Source organism: Pelobates fuscus, chromosome 6 (assembly GCF_036172605.1).
Source record: "Pelobates fuscus isolate aPelFus1 chromosome 6, aPelFus1.pri, whole genome shotgun sequence".
NCBI lineage: Eukaryota > Metazoa > Chordata > Amphibia > Anura > Pelobatidae > Pelobates > Pelobates fuscus.
Window position 1 is genome coordinate 137,980,370 of NC_086322.1, and position 22,619 is coordinate 138,002,988.

The 22,619-nt window shown below is 40.4% G+C and overlaps 2 protein-coding genes across 2 annotated transcripts in view; both read right to left on the bottom strand.

The window, feature by feature from the left end:
- Window positions 1–3,636, bottom strand: part of LOC134614474 (caspase-6-like) — a 42,960-nt gene extending 39,324 nt beyond the window's left edge. Inside the window, exon 1 of the mRNA XM_063458348.1 lies at window positions 3,437–3,636. Coding sequence (XP_063314418.1) covers window positions 3,437–3,452 — 16 coding nt within the window. The 5' untranslated portion in view covers window positions 3,453–3,636. The remainder of the gene's footprint in view (window positions 1–3,436) is intronic.
- Window positions 3,637–13,235: 9,599 nt separating this feature from the next.
- LOC134614475 (group XIIA secretory phospholipase A2-like) lies at window positions 13,236–20,262 on the bottom strand. The gene is made up of 4 exons (XM_063458349.1): window positions 19,649–20,262; window positions 17,722–17,798; window positions 14,744–14,909; window positions 13,236–13,523 (listed from the first exon to the last, which is right to left on the bottom strand). Exons 1-4 carry the CDS (start codon window positions 19,872–19,874, stop codon window positions 13,405–13,407), a joined length of 588 nt encoding a protein of 195 aa, XP_063314419.1. The 5' UTR covers window positions 19,875–20,262; the 3' UTR covers window positions 13,236–13,404.
- Window positions 20,263–22,619: the final 2,357 nt, after the last annotated feature.

Below are 22,619 nucleotides of genomic sequence, written 5' to 3' on the forward strand. Positions count from 1 at the left end.
CCAGAGTACATCCACCCTCCAACTGACAAACCCCCCACTGAAGCTAAGTGGGGCACATAGGCACCTAAAGCGTCAAGAATAGAAAATCCTCAAAGCGGACAAGATGGCGTCTACTCAGTCACAACCGCACCACCCTCAGTCCTAGGGGAATACTCTGCAATCTGACTTTAGGGCTATAATAGAAGACCTAGACCTTGAAATTCATAAACAGGGTGACAGAAGTGACAGGCTGGAGAACCAAGCAGATGAGTTATGTCTGTGCACACAATGAGTTTGTGGACAAAATCTACAAGATAGAAGATTACACCACCTTACCGGGCACAGCCGCAAGTAAAATAACATTGGCATAAAAGGTATCCCTGAATCTATGAACCTGAAAAGCCCTGTCAGGAACCTGCTCACTTCTGCTGACAGCACCTTACTAGCCTTTGCAGTGGCAGTGCAGGATTGCATATCGTTGACTAGTTTATTATCAATATTATCTTCCCCCTAACTAAACCCCATTAAATGTATAAGTGGCATATGGGTTCCTTATTCCAAAATGCATGAGTTTGCATTTTTCTGTATTGAATCTTATCTGCCACTTGCCTGCCCAGTCCCCCAATTCATCCAAATCCTTTTATAAAGAAGCTATATCATGTTCAGACTGTATTGTATTACCTGGTTTTATGTCATCTGCAAACACTGAAACATTACTTCAATGCCCACTTCAAGACCATGTATTATAAACAGATTAAAGAGAAGTGGACCCAGAACCTAATACTGTATATACTCGAGTATAAGATGAGTTTTTCAGCACATTTTTTGTGCTGAAAAACCCCAACTCGTCTTATACTCGAGTCACTGTCTGTATTATGGCAATTTCTATTGCCATAATACAGACAAGGGGCTGGCAGCGAGCGCTTACCTCTCCTGCAGCTCCTGTCAGCTCCCTTCTCCTCTGCGCCGGTCCGTTCAGCACCTCTGTCAGCTCCCAGTGTAAGTCTCGCGAGGGCCGCGGGGTCATAGTGCGGCTCTCGCGAGACTTACACTGTGAGCTGACAGGGGAGCTGACCGGAGCTGCAGGAGAGGTAAGTGCTCCCTGCCAGCCCCTCTCATCCCCCCACTGAACTACCAATGCCACTGAACCACCAGGGAGTGAGAGCCCCCATCCTTGGCCAGCTAGGAAGCAGGGAGGGAGGGACGAAAAAATTAATATATAATAATAATAATAATAATAATAATAATAATAATAATAAAAAAAAAAATATTATTGAAACAAAAAACAATATTAAAATAATAAAAAATAACCCCCCACCAAGGCTCTGCATCACACACACACTGCACTCATACACACTGCATTCATTATATACACACACTGTAAATAAATATTCAATTAATATAATTTTTTTAGGATCGAATTTTATTTATAAATTTACCAGTAGCTGCTGCATTTCCCACCCTAGTCTTATACTCGAGTCAATAAGTTTTCCCAGTTTTTTGGGGTAAAATTAGGGGCCTCGGCTTATATTCGGGTCGGCTTATACTCGAGTATATACGGTAGATCACTTTTGTCCAACAAGTGTATTAAGCCCTGCCATGAACACAACGCCATATCTACTAGACAGCAATGATTTACATTGATGGGTAAAATGACAAGGGCACTAGTAAAATTAAAGAACAACAGTTCTGATCATTTATTTTCCTGGAAGTTGTTTGTGTCACGACATGTGGGTTGATGCATACGTTTATTTACTGCCCCAGAGACACTGTGAGCTAATGTAGATATAAATAATAGTGCTCCTGGAGGGATCAGGTGATACAATTAATACATACATGATATAAGGACAGGGACATAAACAACGCACTCTGATCTGTATCCAGGTTAGCTGTGATGAGATTCTGATAACTGTTAATGCTGGGACATAAAATGGAATTGCAAAATTATGCTGCAGAAAAAGTCCCAAAATAACAATGCCAAAGATATTTTTATTGCATTAATTTTGTGTGTATATCTCACACACACATAGATATACGGTATCTCACTACAGAACAAAAACAAAAAAAGAAACCTTAGCTGCAACAAATAAAAACACTATAAATCGTAAACACCTAGTGATGCAAATCAAACAAAACAAAAATAAACACTGCGCTCTAAATAATGTATAAAAAATTGTGACAAGTGAAAAGATAAGCAATACAAATTGCACATACAAAGTCTTCAGAATGCATGGATCAAAAGCATGAAAGAAATATAAAACAAAAACCATATGGGAAAAAAAAAAGTGTACAGACAAAGGTCGACTCACATTGTGTAGAGCTATCCTAGCTCTGAGTAAACATAGCGTGGACGGTATAATCCCTGACTTTTCGTAGACAAATCATTTGTAAAGTTTTTTTTAACAGCATAGAATAATTTAGAAAGCTTATTAAAATGTATTCTAGGCCATAGTATGCAGCACAGTGCAGTACATACAGGATAGATACAAATAAAAACCAGTCTGAAGAGAGTGGGGTATATTTATACATGAGGCAAAATAGTATAGTCCTAGGTAAGTCCTGGAAGCATTTTGTCAGGGTACAAACACAGAATAGATTGTCTGTTGACAGAATATTAAATTGCTTGTATTATCTTATTAGAGAGAAAATGTCGATTAAAACATAATTGTGCGGAGAGTTTTAGAGCAAGTGTACATATTGACAAATAAAAGGCGGTGTGAAAAGGGTAGTGAGAACAGAAGATGGGACTGTCTGTAACATTCGTATTGGTTTGAAATATTATCTTGTGCAGTTATTCACAGAAAAAACAAGTAAAACAGGTAATACAATTTTTAAGGGTTACTTGCAATGATAGCTACAAATCACCTTTATTAGAGGTAAACCATTCCTTTCACATTCACCTGCTATTCACACCCAAAGATTAGAGGTGAGGGAATGGTTATTGATAGGCCAGGTTAGAGATATTAATTGACTTAAAAACTGCATTATAAGCACAAACTGAACCCCCAGCCTGTTTAGGAAAAACTAGCATTGGCACCCAACACCCAAAATGTTTCAGATCTACATGTTCCATAATCTTCAGCCAGCTTTTAAACCTCTGAATGGCAACATTTGTAATCGCTGTAAAGAAGTCAGTATAATAACTGGCAAGGTTCTCTGTGTGCCTTAGAGTAACTGACGATTAAAACCATTGATACATTTACAAGCAGCATTCTAGACGCAGTTGAGGTATAAAAAAAAACTATCCATGTGTTTGCTAATTCTACCCATGAGTGCCAGTGCTCAACTTACCCTTCTGGAACTCGAAGAGTTAATAGCTATATGTTTGTGGCTGGTAGAAATCCTGAGGCAATGTTTAAGCAAAGCACAGACTGTAATGTTAAAGAGCTCTGACTCACATGATATCAGCCCTTTGTGTGTTTTACCCGTGGGCATGTTAAGCCATGTTTATACCAACCTGGTGAGCTTGCCATGGTGTAGATGCCCCTCTGGTTCTTAGTCACAGGCTGGAGTTACACTGTTTGGAAGGTAGATTGTTTCCACTGCTGCTGGGGATAGTTGTCCTACCTGTTGTATTTGCAGATGGCTTTTTCTTTTGTCGGTTACTTCCTGGCACACCAGTTACCGCCCTAAAGAAACTTTCCCCTCCTCCTTCTCCCTGTAAGGGGTAATCTTTTCCCAAACGTCTTCTGTCTGTGCTATTACAGTGCTGACCATTACACACTGTGGCCTGAGTTGCAGCTATAACAATGTAGCATGAGACTGTACGTAATGATACAATAGATAAACTGCTTATGCACATTGCAATGTACACAGCTGTACAGTACACAGTAATTAGAGTACTTTAAAGGTGCAGAGATCTTAGACCAGGGAGGAGCTTTGTTTGCTGTGAGATATTCTAGAATTCATCATTTTATGTATTTAACAAAGTTTTGTAAACATTCGTTACAGGATGATATCTATGAGGATATGGAAGCATATGTGAATTTCGAATTGCAGGTTTAAAATAGCCATTGATCAGAAATCACAGACATTACTTTAACATTTATGCAGTACTAGTTCGTCCATGGTTGTCAGATCCACTGTAAATTTACCACTTACATATTAAAGGAACTGTATGTTCGACATAACAACTTCATGGAAATTTAGTTGTTATGGTGCCGAGAGGTCCCTGGCGCTTTCTTATCTGAATGTGTCAAACTGTTCTCGAACGGTTTAATGCAAAAGATTGCTCCCCCACGCAGGATCTCAATTTCCCAAATGGCACCCTGCTTCTTCATGTGTGGACTGCCACCACGCAAGTGCGCTGCTTATTGGCTTGAGTGGTCAGGTAAAAAGGTGCCTTTTTATGAATGGGGAGCTACTGATTGGCTTAGAGTGTCAGCTGGCACCTCTAGTTAATCAGCTGCGCCCCTGGACGTGGCACTCCAGGTGCCATTGGGGAAAGGTAGATCCGGCGCTGTTGACAAACCTGTGGGATTTGTGGAACGGTTTAACTACTTCAGGTAAGAAAGCACCAGGGACTGCTGGGCACCATAGCAACTTAATTTCGATGCAGATGTTATGATGCCATACAGTTACTTTAATCAATAAATAATGAAGGAAGGCACACGAAAAGTAATACCCTGCACTAAACAGAATTCAAATGCCAAATGTAAGAAGAACACACCAATGTGTATATGCCCACTATAGTGATTATGCTGCCAGGAGCAACCTGCTGCCATCCCTCAGTAAATATAGTTATCATTTTAGTTTGATTTGACAACGTGTCTGGGTTCTCCTGCAGGAAAAATATAGAATATAGCATAGCCAAAACAGAATGGTACCATCTGCCAATATAGCATAGCTCTGCATGGTTGTACATTGTGCTGTACAGCAATCCAGATTCTCCTACAGAAGATCATATATAGAGTATACAGTTAGATGTGCCCAGCATGACCCAGGTAAGTTGTCAAATTGTACTCTTGGCACAATAAGCACTGCAGCTTTAGAAGACATTGAAGCTTTTAACTCCTTAAGGACCAAACTTCTGGAATAAAAGGGAATCATGACATGTCACACATGTCATGTGTCCTTAAGGGGTTAAGAAACTGCAATATTTACATTGCAGGACTGAGACTGCCTCTAGTGGCTGTCAATCAGAGAACCACTAAAGGCAGTTAGAAACATAGAATAAGATACAAACCATTCGGCCCATCTAGTCTGCCCAATTTTCTAAATAGTTCCTGCTTGCTAGGCGACTTAAGGTCGCCTTACTGATTCTAGACGTCCTCATGCTCTGCATGAGGACCTCCATCCTTAGTAAAATCCCCATAAGAAAGCATTGAAGCAATTCTTTTGTATGGGGAGGGCCCAATGCCATTGCTGCACATGCGCATTAGCCCCCCTTTCCTCCTGTCGGGTGACGTTGAATGAGGCAGAGCGCTGACCAAGTGCCAAGGGAGATCGATGCTGGAATCGGGTAAGTGACAACGTTTTTTTAACCCTTTACATGCTGATGGGTGGTGTGAGGGAGGGGAAGGCTAGAGGGAACTCTAGTGTAAGGAATACAGCTTTGTATTACTTACACTACAGGGAGTGCAGAATTATTAGGCAAATTAGTATTTTGACCACATCATCCTCTTTATGCATGTTGTCTTACTCCAAGCTGTATAGGCTCGAAAGCCTACTACCAATTAAGCATATTAGGTGATGTGCATCTCTGTAATGAGAAGGGGTGTGGTCTAATGACATCAACACCCTATATCAGGTGTGCATAATTATTAGGCAACTTCCTTTCCTTTGGCAAAATGGGTCAAAAGAAGGACTTGACAGGCTCAGAAAAGTCAAAAATAGTGAGATATCTTGCAGAGGGATGCAGCACTCTTAAAATTGCAAAGCTTCTGAAGCGTGATCATTGAACAATCAAGCGTTTCATTCAAAATAGTCAACAGGGTCGCAAGAAGCGTGTGGAAAAACCAAGGCGCAAAATAACTGCCCATGAACTGAGAAAAGTCAAGCGTGCAGCTGCCAAGATGCCACTTGCCACCAGTTTGGCCATATTTCAGAGCTGCAACATCACTGGAGTGCCCAAAAGCACAAGGTGTGCAATACTCAGAGACATGGCCAAGGTAAGAAAGGCTGAAAGACGACCACCACTGAACAAGACACACAAGCTGAAACTTGTGGCCAAGAAATATCTCAAGACTGATTTTTCTAAGGTTTTATGGACTGATGAAATGAGAGTGAGTCTTGATGGGCCAGATGGATGGGCCCGTGGCTGGATTGGTAAAGGGCAGAGAGCTCCAGTCCGACTCAGACGCCAGCAAGGTGGAGGTGGAGTACTGGTTTGGGCTGGTATCATCAAAGATGAGCTTGTGGGGCCTTTTCGGGTTGAGGATGGAGTCAAGCTCAACTCCCAGTCCTACTGCCAGTTTCTGGAAGACACCTTCTTCAAGCAGTGGTACAGGAATAAGTCTGCATCCTTCAAGAAAAACATGATTTTCATGAAGGCAATGCTCCATCACACGCGTCCAAGTACTCCACAGCGTGGCTGGCAAGAAAGGGTATAAAAGTAGAAAATCTAATGACATGGCCTCCTTGTTCACCTGATCTGGAACCCCATTGAGAACCTGTGGTCCATCATCAAATGTGAGATTTACAAGTAGGGAAAACAGTACACCTCTCTGAACAGTGTCTGGGAGGCTGTGGTTGCTTCTGCACGCAATGTTGATGGTGAACAGATCAAAACACTGACAGAATCCATGGATGGCAGGCTTTTGAGTGTCCTTGCAAAGAAAGGTGGCTATATTGGTCACTGATTTGTTTTTGTTTTGTTTTTGAATGTCAGAAATTTATATTTGTGAATGTTGAGATGTTATATTGGTTTCACTGGTAAAAATAAATAATTGAAATGGGTATATATTTGTTTTTTGTTAGGTTGCCTAATAATTATGCACAGTAATAGTCACCTGCACACACAGATATCCCTCTAAAATAGCTAAAACTAAAAACAAACTAAAAACTACTTCCAAAAATATTCAGCTTTGATATTAATTAGTTTTTTGGGTTCATTGAGAACATGGTTGTTGTTCAATAATAAAATTAATCCTCAAAAATACAACTTGCCTAATGATTCTGCACTCCCTGTATAGAATCCCTTTAAATATTTTTTTTTTTTTTGTAGTTCCCCGGGGACTTATTTTTAGGGCTTCCCCTTTATCATAAAAAAAACTTACATTTATTCTAGTGCAGAAACATTCCTGTTGAAGAATCCCAATTTGTTCAGTGGTGAGATAATTTACTGATCATCACAATCCAATAGAGAAGCAATAGGGACATAGAGCATGAGCTGTGGTCCACTAGAACTCAGCCCTGAAAAAAACAGGTCCTCTTTTTTACTCTTATTCTGCCTTTTCCCTGGGTATGTACCTGCTGGTTTCTGTTTCCTCCTCTCACCTCTTCTCCTGTTTGATGACCCCAATGAATTAAAGTTATAGAGACTTCCAGCAGTTGGTGCTCCTCAAGGAAAGCCAGAAATTAAGCAAAAGCACGTTCTTCAGATATGCTTCTTTATCTACCAGGCAATAACAAGCTGAGTGTTTGATCTGGAATTTAGCTGAACCCATTAGCACAGTTGGTTTCTTGGGGGATATTCTTCAAAATGGCCACCACTCTGAGGCCAGCTCTATCACCTGTTTCGTCCCATGTGGACATGCTTACCTAAGCCTTTGATCAACTATGTTCAAAATTTTGGACTAAGCTCCACCAACAAGCAGCTGGTACCTTATCTATGCCTCATGCCCAGGAGACTCAGCCTATATCTACTCATCGACACCACAAGTTGAATCTTACTGAGAGTGGCTCTGGCAAATGCTGAATGCTCACTTACCAATCTCGCCATCACCTAGACCATGAGCCAAACCATTAACCCCTATGCACAGCTCACACCATTGAGAAGTCCCCCAACTACACTGTTGGGTGCATTCTGTGGGAAGATCTCAAAATCCTAATCTGGGCGCTGGACATATGCTTATGCAGTGGCTTTTCAACAGCAGGCATCAGCTGAGCTCTACTTTTTGTGTTAGCCATAGGGCCTATATTAATGGCATACCAGTCTCTCAGTCTGTACAATCTAGATCAGGGAGAGGCAACGTATTAGTAGTAATGTGCCAAAATGAAATATTGAAGACCCTTGGCATGCTAGTCCTTTTTTATAAAAAAAATTGAGGTGTGCATATTGCTGGCATAATGCATTCACTGCTAACCCGGCTCACGGTCTCGAACGAAGCCTTGATTTAGGGACCTGGTCAGTACTTACCTTACTATGAGCTTTTGCTACTGACTTTAGGCTCCAGTAGTCCCCTAGGACTACACATACCAGTACTTCAGGTGGGGCTAGACGACTAACACATCTATCACTGTACATATTTTTCACATTTTCTATTTATTATTTGTGGTGTTCGTTTCTTTCCCTCAAGAGGGATCAATAAAGGTTTTTAATTTCTATTATTAAGTTCAATTTCAAGCTCCATTACTGGCAATTTGTGTAATTTGCTAACGGAGCAAACTCACCTTGGGGTAAAATTCTGATTATGGGTGTATTGATTTCCTTTCACCCATTTCAGTTTTTCCTTATGCTACTGTTGACTCTGGGTTATGCCCTATTTACCCTTCAACCATTTACAACTCTAGTGGATTGATCAGTTGGTCTCTCCACTATTGTTGCACTTTCTCTCTGCATATTGCTGTATTCTGCTTGTGTTATTTATGGGTGCTGCAATTGTTTTGTAGCATTGTATTTAAGTATGTGGGCTGTTATATTATATATGTCTATGAGCAGTTTATGGTACTATGTCTGATACCTATGGATGTGCGCTGTGTATGAGGGCTGCTTGTAGAATTGTGGATGATGTGTTTGATGGTATGTGTATGTGTGGGGCTGTTTGTTGTATTGCCTGTATGTGGATTGTTAATGGTGTTGTGTTTGTGGGAACTGTTTGTATTATTTGTATGAGTGGGAGTCTTCTTCAGCAGTTCTGTGTATATCTAGTAGTGTAGGTGGCTTCCCTGGGGTCCAGTGGGGATTGGGCTGGCCAGATACACGTCAAGGGCAGGCACTGTGATAGCTGCTGCGGGCTGATCTACTCCAGTGCAGATTCCTGATCACAAGTGCTGGGACCTAAAATCACTTCCTCTAAATGCTGAAAAGCATAAACTGAGGATTGTACCTACAATCACCCCTTGGTTTGCACTAGAACAGTCCAACCCAGTCCAGGATTTAGGGATTACCCAATTGTGTCTAAGGTGTTTTTAGAAAAAACAAAACAAAAACTTTAGACACAACAGGGTAATCCCTAAATCATGGACTGGTAGGAGGTACTTGAGATCTGGCAGCCTTAAGTGCCGTGCAGAGGTACCTCGACTGCCATGCACACATGCTGTAACTTGCTGACCCTTGATCTAGATCAGGGGTTCTCAACCCAGTCCTCAGGACCCCCTACCAGTCCAGGATTTGGGGATTACCTGGGTGTCTAAGGTGTTTACAAAAAGGAAAAAAAGACTCTAGAAAAAAAAAAAAAAACACCTTAGACTCTTTTTTTCCTTTTTCTAAACACCTTAGACACACCCAGGTAATCCCTAAACCCTGGACTGGTAGGGGGTCCTTGAGGACAAGGTTGAGAACCCCTGATCTAGATGATTCTCTAAAACTGTGGTATTTTATGTTGCATGCATATGACAGCCGCAGATGTCTCATTTTGTGTTTCTTAATTTTGTTCTACAAATTTCCTTCTTTTGTTGAGTTGACAGTTATCACTAGTTTTATTCCCATCTCATGTCATGTTTCAATTTCTTTATAAGTGGTTATTGTTTGCTTTATACGCCGCTCTTGCTTTTGAGATATCTTAACCAACATTTATCTTTTACTTAAACATAAAATGAGGACATTTTAATCTCTGTGTAGAACACAGAATAAATTACCTGCATCATTACAGTTTGTAATGTATGGCTCATATGTACTTCAATTTAAAAAAAGATTGACAAAAAAAAAATAATACAGTGAATCTCAAATTTAAGGTCCAAATAACCAAAATGGAAAAACTCTATAAGTCTGCTATGCTTTCAGTACAGCCAATCTGTCTAATTAGAAATTCACAATGAATTCTCACTTTACCCTAAGTGTGTGAATCCTCGTATGGTAGTGCAGTAGTCCAATCTCCATCACACTTGCCAGAATTGTATTATCAGAGGTCTGTGAAGCACCAGCCTAGATAGCACCCATCATCATGACCAAAAAGCATACCTCCCTACATTGATAGTATGTTAATCGGGGTGGATTGCTGGGGTACTGACAATATATAATATTTACATACAAATATAACATAGGAAACAGGTAGTATAAACATTTATAAAAAAAAAAAAAAGCAGTGGGGAAATGGCAATATAGAGCAAAATAAATATTGCTAAGTTATATATTTTAATAAAGCAATGTTTTGGTATTTTTTTTATTTTTTACAGAATATCTTAAACCCAGGGAAGGTGCATGAATGGGTTGCAGCATTCTCTGCATGGTCCTAGTGCCCTCCACAAAATGCAAAGCAATTTACTGATGTCCCGGAGAAGGTTCTGTGGTGTTCCCAGATGTCAAACACCAAGGATCAAAATTGGAATGACAGAAAACAAAGTGTCTCCATTCTGCCAGATTCAGGACAGTAAGGGTTATGATGAATTGGTTAAAATGGACTTCCATAGAAAGAAAGTGCAGACTCCAAAAGTTTATCCTAGATAGCCCTCAGACTATGGCAACCACATCTCACTTGTTATTTGCCAGAAGGCCAGTCTGAGCATGTGTATGTCCCAGTACAGCTCTATAATTAAAATACCTTAAAATGCACTCATACCATTCTGTGCCTGTAACAGAGTCAGATTACCTTTAAAGAGAATTTCCAGTGCCAGGAAAACAATCCGTTTTCCTGGCACTGGAGGGTCCCTCTCCCTCCCACCCCCCAATCCCCAGTTACTGAAAGGTGAAAACCCCTTCAGTCACTTACCTGAGGTAGTGACGATGTCCCTCGTCGTTGTCTCCTCCTCCGCGCCGCTCCTCCTCTGCATTGCGTCGGCCGGTGGGCGAGACTGATCCTGCCCACCGGCCGAGGAGACCTAATGCGCATTAGTGCTCCCCATAGGAAAGCATTGAAAAATAATTTCAATGCTTTCCTATGGGGAAATAAGCGACGCTGGAGGTCCTCACACAGCGTGAGGACGTCCAGCGACGCTCTAGCACAGGTTTCCTGTGCTATGAAGGAGGAAGTGGCCTCTAGTGGCTGTCTAGTAGACAGCCACTAGTGGTGGAGTTAACCCTGCAAGGTAATTATTGCAGTTTATAATAAATTGCAATAATTACCTTGCAGGATTAGGAGTAGAGGGAGTTGGCACCCAGACCACTCCAATGGGCAGAAGTGGTCTGGGTGCCTGGAGTGTCCCTTTAAGGATTGTGATGCTACTAATAAGGGTTGATTTCCCTCCCCCCTCCCCCCTCCCCCCCCCCCTCTTTTTACATTTTCAGGTCTAAAAATGTCAAAACAAAATAACAATAACATTTCTGTATAAATATTTAAGCAAGAGCCAAAAAATAAAAATATTAATATTCAGTAATAAGGAACATCTTGTGCTATATGCTTACAGGGACTACAGGTTATTGCATGAAATAGTGTGTTTATTCACTAACCTTCAAATTTAAGGTTAAATGGTCAAATTTGGGCAAAATTTGATTAACTGGAAATAATTCTACAAGCCAGCTAAATGCACAGCTTATCAATTTAGAAATTTAGTAGATAAACCTCTGTAATTCTCAGCTTCTCTGCTGTAATTGCCAACATACTTCTGCCTTAAACCAAGAGATAAAAAGTAACTCAAAGCATATAGCACAAGATGATCCACATTAACACAAACTATCTACAAAAAGTATGACCAAACTTATCATCAATATATCATAGCTACTGGGAAAATATCCGATACACTTTTGTGTAGGACACATTTTAGCCACCACCACTTACGTATGTGATGTGGGCTGTGCATAGTTATTATTTTTCCCTGATCTGAATCATCACAATTGTTTTCTCAGATTTGCAGCAAACATCCAGACTGCTCTAATTGGAGACTGATCATGGATAGCTAGATCCCTGAATTGTGCATGTTTTTTTGTTTGTGTGTGGTTTTTTTTTTTTTTTAAACTACATGGATGCAGCAAAGACACTAGCCCAATAAAAATTAAAGGTACCCTGCAAAAATAAAATCAACCTCCTCCAACTGTTTACTAAACTTGAGTATACACCAATTAAAATATGAATGCATTTAATTATGCATTTTTTTCCATTGGGGGCATATCTAAAAACAAATTGTAAATGATCTCTCGTCTGCAGCCTTTATACGCTCTCCCCTTCTTCCCCAATCCAGACTTTCTGTGGCTATCCAAAGACAGACTGCTGCTCAATGAGAAGTCTTTGCAAGGGAGATGATCTGGAGTCTAGACTAGTTGTTCCCTACCCAGTCCTCAAGTACCCCCCCCCAGCAGAATTTAGGGATAACCCAGTTATGTCCAAGGTGTTCATAAGAAGGAAAGAAAAACAAAAAAGGCACCAAAAGGCACAACAGGGTAATCTCTAAGTCTAGACCAGGGGTTCCTAACCCAGTCCTCAAGTAGACCCTACCAGTCAAGGATTTAGCGATTATACCCTGTTGTGCCTAAAGTGCTTTTTTTTTTACCCCATTCTTTCTAAAAACACCGTAGGAGTGTTTAGGGTCTGCCCCTCAAAGAAAAAAAAAAAAATAAGAAAATATTTAGTGAGTAGGGTACAGGAAACACAAGAGAGAACACTGACAAAAAGGAAAATCACATTGGTGGAGCCAATATTTTACACTACCATAAACCCTAAATAAGTGATGTTCTAGGTCACACATAGGCAACCTTTGGCACTCCAGATGTTTTGGACTACACCTACCATGATGCTTTACCAGGGTGTAAGAGCATTTTGGTGGATGAAGTCCACAACATCTGGAGTGCCTATAGTTGCCTCTGTTCTAGGAAGTTTTGTGAGGAGTGGATGCATTGTCAAACCTTTACTTATGGTGTATTTAAAAAAAAAAAAAAAAAAAAACAACATTAATAATAATAATAATAATAATAATAATAATAATAATAATAACAGCAACAAGTAGAATTTTTTTTACAGCACTGAATGCTATTTCTTTCATTAAGAAAAAAATAAAACATTACATTTAAAACAATTTACTTTTTATTTTGCATTAAAATATATTAATTTTCTTTGATTGCATTTCTAACAAAATATTAAATATCTGTTAAAGAGTCTTTCATACAAGTCACAACAGCATGACTGAAATGTTAAGGTACTTGAGATTATGGTTATAAAATTCCTATAGTTTACTTCACAAGTCAATCTTTTCTTCGAACTGACACATGCAGGCAGCTCTCTGGCTCTCCATGTAAGGTTTACATCCCAGGTGTATGACCGTTTCAAAAAGCAGAGACACAGTTGATTCACAAGCTAAAGAAAAAAAAATGAATAAAATGTGAGAAACAACTGCAATTAAAAAAAACAAAACAAAAAAAAAATAAACATAAAATGTCAGCTAACCAACTAAAGAAACTAAGATTTCAGCAAAACACGTTTTAGTACCACTATATTTTCTGGATACCTGTTTTTTTACTGAAATTTTGTAACAGAATTAATAAAGTATTGTGAACATCCTGCAAATACTTTATAAATTTATTATAACAGTTTCCAGGAATACAACTGGGTAAAGTGCCACCCCAAAAAACAACTAAGCTTTTATACTTAGTGCCAAGGATCTATGGGCTCAAGTGAAGGGGAGCACATTTGCACTTTTTATCTGGATCCGGATTAAGCAGACTATCCTAATATTCGGAGAGAGAACAGAAACCAAGTGTGATCCTGCAGGAAGAAGGATGTAATTCCAACTCAAGGCATAACTGCTCGAGAAGTGAATCCGCTTGTAGGCTCAAATCCATGTGAGTGTATCTTGTCGTCACCTGTGTTCTGCTATATTCACTTGAACTTTACCTCTGCACTATATTCAGTGCTTTGTATTTTTTTTCTATGCTGCTTCCCTGACCTCCCACACATTGTTGTTTTAAGAGGGGAAGATAACCATATTTGCTTAGCGCTTCACTATTTATAGGTGTTTCACTTATTGTAGTTTTCTAATATATATTATTTGTGAAGGGAGTAAGGTTAACCCTACATGAATGTTTAAGAGATGCTATTGCTGTTTTTGTTTAGAAATTGTAATTGCTTTTACACCCTAATTTGTAAAACAATAGGTTGATATGGAGATTGCGATTTCTCCAGTGAGCAATCTTAGTAATGAGTTTGTTCTCTGCAGGCTCAAAACGCATAACTGTACAAAAATGTCTTTATTAAAAGGAACACTCCAGTGTTACAGACTAAAATCTCTATTTTAAAAGTACAATTAGATTAGTGTCTCTTCCATAGTGCGCTAAACTAGTGGTTAATTTAACTCTAATCTAGCAGAGACAGTACCTTGAGACAGCTCTGCATTGGGAGGCAGGATAAATGTATAAACAATGCTTGATTGACAGTCACGAGGGTTCAAACAATCACCTTCATACAAGTTCCAATTTCTCTTAAGATCAGCACTTTTAAAAAGTTAGAAAGAGGGATACACTGAAGTGCTATAGATGTGTTCCTTTAAACTAGTAATGTGCAGTAATGCAAAAACTTACCTTGAACGCTCTCTGAAATGCCCAGAGTTTTCTGCACGTCTCGGCAGATCTTGGAGAGACAGCTTTGAAACTGCTCATCACATTCATTCTTCATATTACCGCAGGTGTCATAGCAGCGATCGTGCTGATTGCAACATTTTGTCATGGAAGGAATGCCTATGTCAAACTGAAAGAAAACATATCACAAAACCTAGATCTACCAGGTGGAATTCATTACTTGCAACCTTGCCAAGGAGCAACGCTCTCCATAGAAACCATTTTTTTTTGCAGGTATTGCTAGAACCCCTAGTATCCATGGTAGGAATGGCCATGGAATTCTTAAAGGGACCCTATAGTCAGCAAAAAAACTTTAGTTTAATAAAAGCAGTTTGCTATATAGAACATGCCCCTGCACATTCACCGATTAGTTATCTGCGATTTAGGAGTTAAATCACTTTGTTTATGTGGCCGTAATTACAACCTCGGACATGTGACTTGCACAGCCTTCCTAAATATTACCTGTAAAGAGACATCTAAATTTTAAACTTCCTTTACTGCACATTCAGTTTCAATTTTGAATTTCTTATTGTCTGCACTGTTAATTTGTAGACCTTGGAGCCTCCTGTGTGCGATTTAAGTTCAATTTACAGAGCAGGTGATAAAAAGTCCTAAAGCAAGTTAACATCTGATTGAAAATAAAACCATTTTTTCATGCAGGATGTGTCAGTCACAACCGGGGGAGTAGTTGCAAGGGCTGCATGCATAGAAATGAAAGATAAATGGCAGAGAATTGAGAAGTTACACTGTAGGCTGATGACCTATACACTAAAATGATCCAGCGTATCCATAGATGGGGATCATACCGTCCAAGCAAAAACATCTAGAGCCGATTTTAAGCTCCAGAAATTTTTTTAATGTGTTTCTTTCTTTTCATCTAATATCACCAGCAATGAAAATACTGCACTAGGTTTCATTTTGTTGTCTTCATATCAGCCTATACTCAATTGGATTTGAGGACATTACTGAAGGCACTGCTTCTCTACATCACCTTTTCAAAGGTAATTACAATTACCTGCTCAGGGTTAAGGGACCTGGGGCAATGCTTCCAGACCACCTCAATGAGCTGAAGTGGCCTGGCTACCTATAATGTCACTTTAAGTGCATTTAATAAAATAAGCTTAAATATATTTAAAGGAACACTATAGGGTCAGGAAACAAACATGTATTTCTGACCCTTTAATGTTAAAAACCACCATCTAGCCCTCCTGGCCTCACTAAATATAGTAAAATCTTACCTTTATTCCAGTCTGCTGCTTCTGGCTCTGTTCCTGATTTGCCTCCTTGGCGCACATCATCAGAAAGGATTATCTGTGCCAATCACAATGCTTTCCTATAGGAAAGCATTGGATTGGCTGAGCTTGTCAAGGAAACAGATCAGGGGCAGAGCCAACACAAGCCAAACAGAGCCCTGGCCAATCAGCATATCTATGAGGTATGTTCAGTGTCTTCATGCAGAGGGTGGAGACACTAAATGTCAGTGCTGCACACTGAAGCACTGCCCCAGGAAGCACCTCTAGTAGCAATCTGAGGAGTGTCCAGTGGAGTTATCACTAGGCTGTACTGTAAACACTTCATTTTCTCTGAAAAGACAGTGTTTAGTGCAGAAAGTCTGAAGGAACTAATTATACTCACCAGGACAAGTACAATAAGCTGTAGTTGTTCTGGTGAATATTGTGTTCCTTTAAGCCCTTAAGGGCACATGACATGTGTGACATGTCATGATTCCCTTTTATTCCAGAAGTGTAGTCCTTAGGGTGTTAATCTTTGTTCTTATTTCACATTCGATTATTGCCCTCCATGTAAAAAGGAGGAAAGTTATTACAAAAAGAGAAACAAATGAATTTATGTACAAAAGTCTCCCTCTAGTGTTTGTAATTGATATTAACATGGCATACACCTTAGTAAAACAAAATGTGTTATAACACACATATATTAATATATTCATACAAACATTCAACACAAGAGTGGATTTACATTACTCCCTCACTAGATTACAGGAACCAAATTGCAAACTTCTGAAATTTTGCAACCCCTGTATGTGCAGGACACCTTCGCTTTCAGCTTATTACTATCGCTATCACTCTTACAGAAATCAACTGGGAGACTAGGATTGGTTGAGAGGTTTAAGGAAAAGTTTCCTGTTGTTTCCATAAGAGCGCTCATCAGATCTGGAGATTTAGAGCAAATAACTTATTTTTGTTGTTGTTTTTTTATTTTACTATGCAAGGCCTTAAGTGGGTTTTATCTTCAGCCTGTAGGGTCAGTACCATCATACACATATGCCTCGTTTCCACTGAGCGGATCGGTTCGGGTCGGTACAGTTTGGAAGGTTTAGAATGGACCAGCCCATTCTGGTGAGCGTTTCCACTGCAAGTCAGACCTTCAGGGCCATGCAGGGTTTAGAAAAAATGCTCTTCCTGTCCACCAATCAATGGATTGTATAGTAGCTCCGCCCTAACCGAACCGTTCCATTTTCTATGGCCCTACATCTGAAGCAGGACCCTGAATGGATCGGTACGGTTCGCTTATATGGACCACTTTCATAATGGAAACACCCAAAATAGCGAACCGTACCGTACCGAACCGAACCGATCCGCTCAGTGGAAACGAGGCAATAAATGTGTCAGACTCCCTTTTTACGGTCTCCCACTCTAAACATGTTGAGAAACGACAATGTTCTCCAAACTAAATAATGTCTAACTATTCACTGGTATATGATGTTCAATAAGCTGGGCGAGTATTGGAATAAACTTTCCTTGTTTGGACCACTTTATGTGTTTTATTGTCTTTTTCTGGGCCGAATTCTATAATAATTAGATTGTAATGAAACTACAATTTGCCTTAAAAACCCATTTGACTGCAGGTCTATAAACCGCAGGTTAGTTAAATACACAACTGTTTAATTATATACTGAGTGCTTGGGAATAAGCCATACTTACATGGACACCAAATACTGGAGAGCCACATCCATTTGGAGGTGAGGGTTTGTAGCCGTAGCGTGGAAATGGCTTAGATCCTATAAAAGAAAGAGACGCCTGCTTGAAAAGCTTTTCATTGAATTGTACACCAAATACACCGCCAGACATTCACACACTTTGATAATAATTCTACAGTAGAGTGCGCTCAGTTAGTGAAGAAATGCACCACTGGTCTTGGCTCAGGCAGACAGCTTCCATTCTCCAGCAACTATAGACTATTCCAAAAGCAGCCCAGTGTGGGTCCCAGTAAAGAAGTCAAACCATTTGACAGTTTACAACAGAAAGGGCTACAGGGCAAACCTGGTACCCTAACAACTACAGGGCACCCTAACACTCATGTTGCTTGGAGTGTTCCTTTAAATATAAACCCTCAATAGCCTTTCTACCTTATAGTTCACGTTTTATTTTTTTCCTAGTATAGGGATGTTCAACTATGCCCACAATCTCAATAACAAATGGAGGGCAACAGATATGGAGAGTCAGATTGACATATATTCTTTATAAAATTATTTATTTTTTTTTTACCTTTTGAAAAATGTAGAAAAATCTTTTATTTTTATTTTGTCATGCATATGCAATGAATATACAGACACACATACCCAGTGCCAATAAAAGTTATAAACCAGTAAGCATTTTTCCTGTCATAACTGCATCACACCGTTCTGTTAAAACCTATAGCACAGTCTCTCTTGCATGTCTCACAAGAAGAAAAACACCAAAATGTCATTGACCTGATTTAAAAAAAAAAAAAAATTCTCATTACTGATAACAAGTGCATGATATGCTGATGAAAGATAGGTTATCAGCACCAGATCTTTATTTCCAAAGGATAAATAAAAATGCTTTGAGTGACACCAGGTAGGACTCACTACTCGTCACGGCTCATTTTTTTGCATCAAATGCCCATGTAACCAAGAATATTCCCCTACAGTTTTCAATAGAATTACACAATTAAATAATAAGGCTTCTATTAATTTCCACATCTCTGATGCCATGAGTCATAATTTAATCCCGGTAGATGGACTAAAGGAGTGGAGCTGTGGCGAAAGGTTTTTTTTTTGTTGTTTTTTTACATTCTTTGTGTAAAAAATAAAAAAAATAAAAAATTTAAGGTTAATTACAAAAGTGCGAATTGTCAGGAATGCAAAGGGAATTTCAAATTTAAAAGCAAAATAGCAAAACTGGAAGAATTATCCAAGTCAGTTATACTTCCAGTTCAGGTATTTTGTAAATAAATGTAAAATTGACATTGAATGATGGACAATTCTCAAGTTAGTAAATATCCGTGCATATAGTGCAATGTGTAAAAATTTAAATAAGCTCCCCTGTTCCATGATCTGCACAAATCCCATGTTTTCTTAAGTTAATCAGAATACTTATGACATAAATGTAGTGTCTAAGGATTTTCCAACTGAATTTTAACATCAGAATTGTTCTGGTAATTTTGTCCAAACTAATGCAACCCAGCTCAAGATTTACACATACAGGTGAAATATCAGAAAGATTTTACTTCAATAAGAAAATATTTTATTCTACGCTTAATGGAAAGTACTGAATGCATCATATTTTCATATTGAAGTTTAAAAGAGATTCGTTTTAAATGTATCATTGTCTACTGTGTTAACCCAATAGAGTTTAGAACACAGGTTCTCGAAAACAACATACAGCTTGATATCTGGTCACCACTTTGTGTTATTTTAAAGATTAAAATTATTATTGTTTGTTGTTGTTGTTTGTTTTTGAGAACTGAGTACAATTCCCTAGTGATAAAGAAGCACTGGCTTACATTTCACCTGAGAGTCACTGGTCATTATATTCACATCCCATAACAGCAAGTTATCCAACAAGGTAATACTCCAAACGTTGATAAATAATGTCTAAACATTACCATCTCTACACTTAAACTGACAAAGTCCATCCTCTCCTCCAAGAAGGTCCAGGGCTGCATTCAGATACATGTCAATCTTATGCACCCCATTCCTGATGGTCTTCAGAGTCATCCTCCAGTCAGGGGTCTCAGGCTGCTGATGGGACTGGTATGCTGGCCCCTCATGGCTGTTAACCAGCAGGTAGGTAGTCATGATCAGTGTGAGCACATGCAGCCAGGGGCACATGGCTGAACAGTCTGTGCTGAGGAAGCCTGTAGTGCACTTTAATGGAGATAAAAGATTTGTGTCACAGCCCAGACAAGCTGCCTGTAGCCCATGGGACTCACAGCTGTTACAGATCCAGGAACCTGCTGCTTCCTGCTTGGCAGCTCCTGCACCTTCTATGTAAACAAACAGGCTGGTATAGCAATCCTCAGCACCCCCATCTTCACAGGACAACAGCAGCCCCCCGTCACTGGCAGAGCAGCGAGCAGCACAGTGTGCTCTGCAGGCACGGCATGGAGTCTAGCTGAAGATAAGAGAATCCTTATAACACAGAGCCAGCAACTCCCGATCAAATAACAGCAGCTAGACCATGGAGCGACGCCTCCCAGTGACCTCATCAGCGGGCGACGTGTTTCTACTGCCCCAACTTGTGCCAGTGCTTCTACTGTAACGCAGCATCCGGGCATGACATCAGCTCGCACCTGCATAAGGTTGTCGTGGCAAGCAGGGGGCGCTCCACAGGTGTGAGCTTGTATCCAATGGGAGCCCTCTGCCCACACAGCTCTATTGCACAATGTCAACACGTGTCTGTCCGGAAACAAGCAGGGCTACTTGCCAGAATAATATTGTGACTGGCATGTTATCATTAAAATCACACTCTCTGTTAGCAATGTGTAATTATATTGTAGACACTTTTTTTTAATATATGACACATGCTAATTTTACTTTACAGTTTTTTTTGTGACTATTAACACTTTTTACACTAGTGACTTTCATCAATTGTAATTTTATTTATAAGCACTGTCACTTTATTTGTACTGCATGTTTACACTCGTTTATTATATTATAATTCTGCACGTTCACCTTTCTCATAATTTGTTTACACTTTTTTTGTAACACTTTTCAGTGTATAATCACTTATAAAGTGGGTTAAAAGAACACTATAGTCACCTAAATAAACCTAAAGTCGGCTAAATAAAGCAATTTTAGTGTACAGATCATTCCCTTGCAATTTCACTGCTCAATTCACTGTCATTTAGGAGTTAAAGGGACACTCCAGGCACCCAGACCACTTCTGCCCATTGGAGTGGTCTGGGTGCCAACTCCCACTACTCTTAACCCTGCAAGTGTAATTATGGCAGTTTTCTATAAACGGCAATAATTACCTTGCAGGGTTAACTCCACCTCTAGTGGCTGTCTACTAGACAGCCACTAGAGGGAACTTCCTCCTTCATAGCACAGGAAACCTGTGCTAGAGCATCGCTGGACGTCCTCACGCTGTGTGAGGACCTCCAGCGTCGCTCATTTCCCCATAGGAAAGCATTGAAATTATTTTTCAATGCTTTCCTATGGGGAGACGTAATGCGCATGCGCATTAGGTCTCCTCGGCCGGTGGGCGGGATCAGTCTTGCCCAACAGCCGACGCAATACAGAGGAGGAGCGGCGCGGAGGAGGAGACAGCAGCGAGGGACATCACTGCTGCCTCAGGTAAGTGACTGAAGGGGTTTTCACCCCTTCAGTAACCGGGGATTGGGGGGTGGGAGGGAGAGGGACCCTCCAGTGCCAGGAAAACGGATTGTTTTCCTGGCTCTGGAGTTTCCCTTTAACCCCTTAAGGACCAAACGTCTGGAATAAAAGGGAATCATGACATGTCACACGTCATATGTCCTTAACGGGTTAAATCACTTTGTTTCTGTTTATGCAGCCCTGGCCATGATTGACACAGCCTGCATGAAAAAAAAATGGTTTCACTTTCAAACAGATGTAATTTACCTTAAATAATTGTATCTCAATCTCTAAATTGAAGTTTAATCACATACAGGAGGCTCTTGCAGGGTCTAGCAAGCTATTAACATAGCAGGGGATAAGAAAATCTTAATTAACCCCTTAACCCCTTAAGGACAGAGCTTCGGAAGCTTGTCTTTCACTTTATAACAACAGCATTTTTTGCATTTTTTGCTGTTTGCGTTCAATTGCAATTTGCATTTTACTAATTTATTGCACCAACACATATTATATACCGCTTTTTAAAGGACAGAAAGGGCTTTAATTTGATGTAACATATATATACATAAATGCTTATTTATTATAAAAAAATACAGAAAAATGCAAAAAAGGGGGGCGGGGCCTGACCGCCATGCTGACCGGTCGAATGTCCCTGAGGCTCCAGCAAACTTTACCTCCAGCTGATGAAAAGCATGGGCTTACCGCTGACAATTAGGCGGAATGACCCACAGAAGTGTGCAGGATAGGGGTGGGCACCACCGTGGACTCCGAGATCGGGAGTTTCAGGGCCCCAGTGGTACGGGACTTCGAAGCCTGTGGCCTACTCAGGGTAGACACGGGGCAGACGGCCGCTGTTCTGCGATAACCTGGTCGCCCTACCACAGTCCTGTAACACACCTCACAGGCCTCGGTCCCCCCCCTCGGGCCGGGGGGGTTATCCCGGCCCCCACAGAGGAGAGCCAGGGTGGCACGACAGGCTCTCCGAACAGCAGGCAGAGTGTTTACACATGTACACTGTGCCTCCAACATGGCAACCTGAAGGCCCCAGCCAGACGCAAGTGCACAAACCGCCGGTGGGCAGCAAGATAAACTGAGCCCTGTCACCTCGCTACATGGGAACGCAACAACATAGCCCTGCCACACACCGCAGCAACCTCCTGGCTTACCCGGCTCACATACCCTGGATCTGGATCCGGTCTCCACAGCAGCCTTCCTGGGCCTTGAGCCCCTAGAGGACGTTCCTCGAACCGCAGCCCCAAG